The following is a 1,591-nucleotide window of genomic DNA, read 5'->3' as shown; positions in this document are numbered from 1 at the left end:
GTCGTCATGACACCACCAGCTGTCTCGAGTCCCAGTGAGAGTGGTGTCACGTCGAGCAGAAGAAGATCTTGCAGTTTTTCAGACGAGTCGTTACCACTCAAAATCGCAGCCTGCACTGTAGCACCATAGGCAACAGCCTCGTCGGGGTTGATCGACTTGTTTGGCTCTTTGCCGTTAAAGAAGTCGGACAACAGTTGCTGCACCTTGGGAATACGAGTCGACCCACCCACAAGCACCACTTCGTGTACCTGACTTTTAGAAAGCTTCGCGTCACGCAGCACTTTCTCCACAGGCTCCATCGTTTTGCGGAAATAGTCTCCACACATGTCTTCAAAACGAGCACGAGTAATGGTCGAGTTGAAGTCGATACCGTCGAAAAGCGAATCAATTTCGATGTATGCTTGAGCTGACGAAGACAACGTACGCTTAGCACGCTCACACGCTGTACGCAGACGACGGAGAGCACGTTGATTCTGTGACAGGTCCTTGCGATGCTTCCGTTTAAATTCTTGGACGAAATGATCGACAAGACGGTTGTCAAAGTCCTCGCCGCCCAAATGCGTATCACCCGCCGTGGCTTTGACCTCGAAGATACCTTCCTCGATGCTCAACAGCGACACATCAAAGGTTCCACCACCGAGGTCAAAGATCAACACGTTGCGTTCACCGCCCTTCTTATCCAGACCGTACGCAATCGCAGCAGCTGTCGGCTCGTTAATTATACGCAGCACGTTGAGGCCAGCAATCGCACCGGCATCCTTTGTTGCTTGACGTTGCGAGTCATTAAAGTAAGCTGGAACCGTAATGACGGCATTTTTCACCTCTTTGCCAATGTAAGCCTCAGCCACCTCACGCATTTTAATCAGCACCATAGATGAAATCTCCTCGGGCTGAAATGTCTTTGTCTCGCCCTTGAATTGAACTGTAATCTGAGGCTTATCACCAGGACCAGCTGTCACCTTGAATGGCCAGTGCTTGATATCGGCCTTTACGACGGGGTCTGAATATTTGCGACCAATAAGGCGTTTGGCGTCAAACACCGTGTTGGACGAATTCATTGCAACCTGATTCTTGGCGGCGTCACCAATAAGGCGCTCTGAGTCTGTGAATGCAACATACGATGGAGTAGTGCGGTTGCCTTGGTCGTTAGCAATGATCTCGACGCGGTCATTCTGCCATACACCTACACACGAATAAGTCGTGCCAAGATCGATGCCCACTGAGTATCCAGAAGTAGCTTGAGTCATTTGAAATTTTTAATAATTGTAGTTGGTATAGAAAAACTTGTTGTTTATGTTCACTTGTTGTTCACAATGAATTTTGAAAAGTGAGATGTCGTTGCAAGTGGATAAAGAGATCCTTTACTTGAATGAAATTGGGTCGCATCGACGCTTCCAGATGCTTCGGTCTGGCAATAATACGCTACTTTTATCAGTTCGAAAACTTTCTAGATTGTCATGGAAAGGGCATATACGAGGTATCAACCACTGATGATTGGATATTTATCATAACCAATGGACAGATCGAATTGCTTTACTTCAACTTTGCACACAATTACACAAACGAATGATAAAGCAATTCGATCTGTCCA

At 47.1% G+C, this 1,591-nt stretch overlaps 1 protein-coding gene across 1 annotated transcript; it reads right to left on the bottom strand.

Annotated features, from left to right (window-relative positions):
* Positions 1 to 46: 46 nt before the first annotated feature.
* Positions 47 to 1,247, bottom strand: PHALS_01338 (hsp70-like protein; the record flags this gene model as incomplete). The annotated part of the gene is made up of 2 exons (XM_024715715.1): positions 47 to 67; positions 117 to 1,247. 2 exons carry the CDS (start codon positions 1,245 to 1,247, stop codon positions 47 to 49), a joined length of 1,152 nt encoding a protein of 383 aa, XP_024581385.1.
* Positions 1,248 to 1,591: the final 344 nt, after the last annotated feature.

This window comes from Plasmopara halstedii (genome assembly GCF_900000015.1).
Source record: "Plasmopara halstedii genome assembly, contig: Scaffold_1368, whole genome shotgun sequence".
Classification (NCBI taxonomy): Eukaryota; Oomycota; class Peronosporomycetes; order Peronosporales; family Peronosporaceae; genus Plasmopara; species Plasmopara halstedii.
The sequence above is the reverse complement of the archived record's forward strand: the minus strand, read 5'-3'. Positions and strand labels throughout refer to the sequence as shown.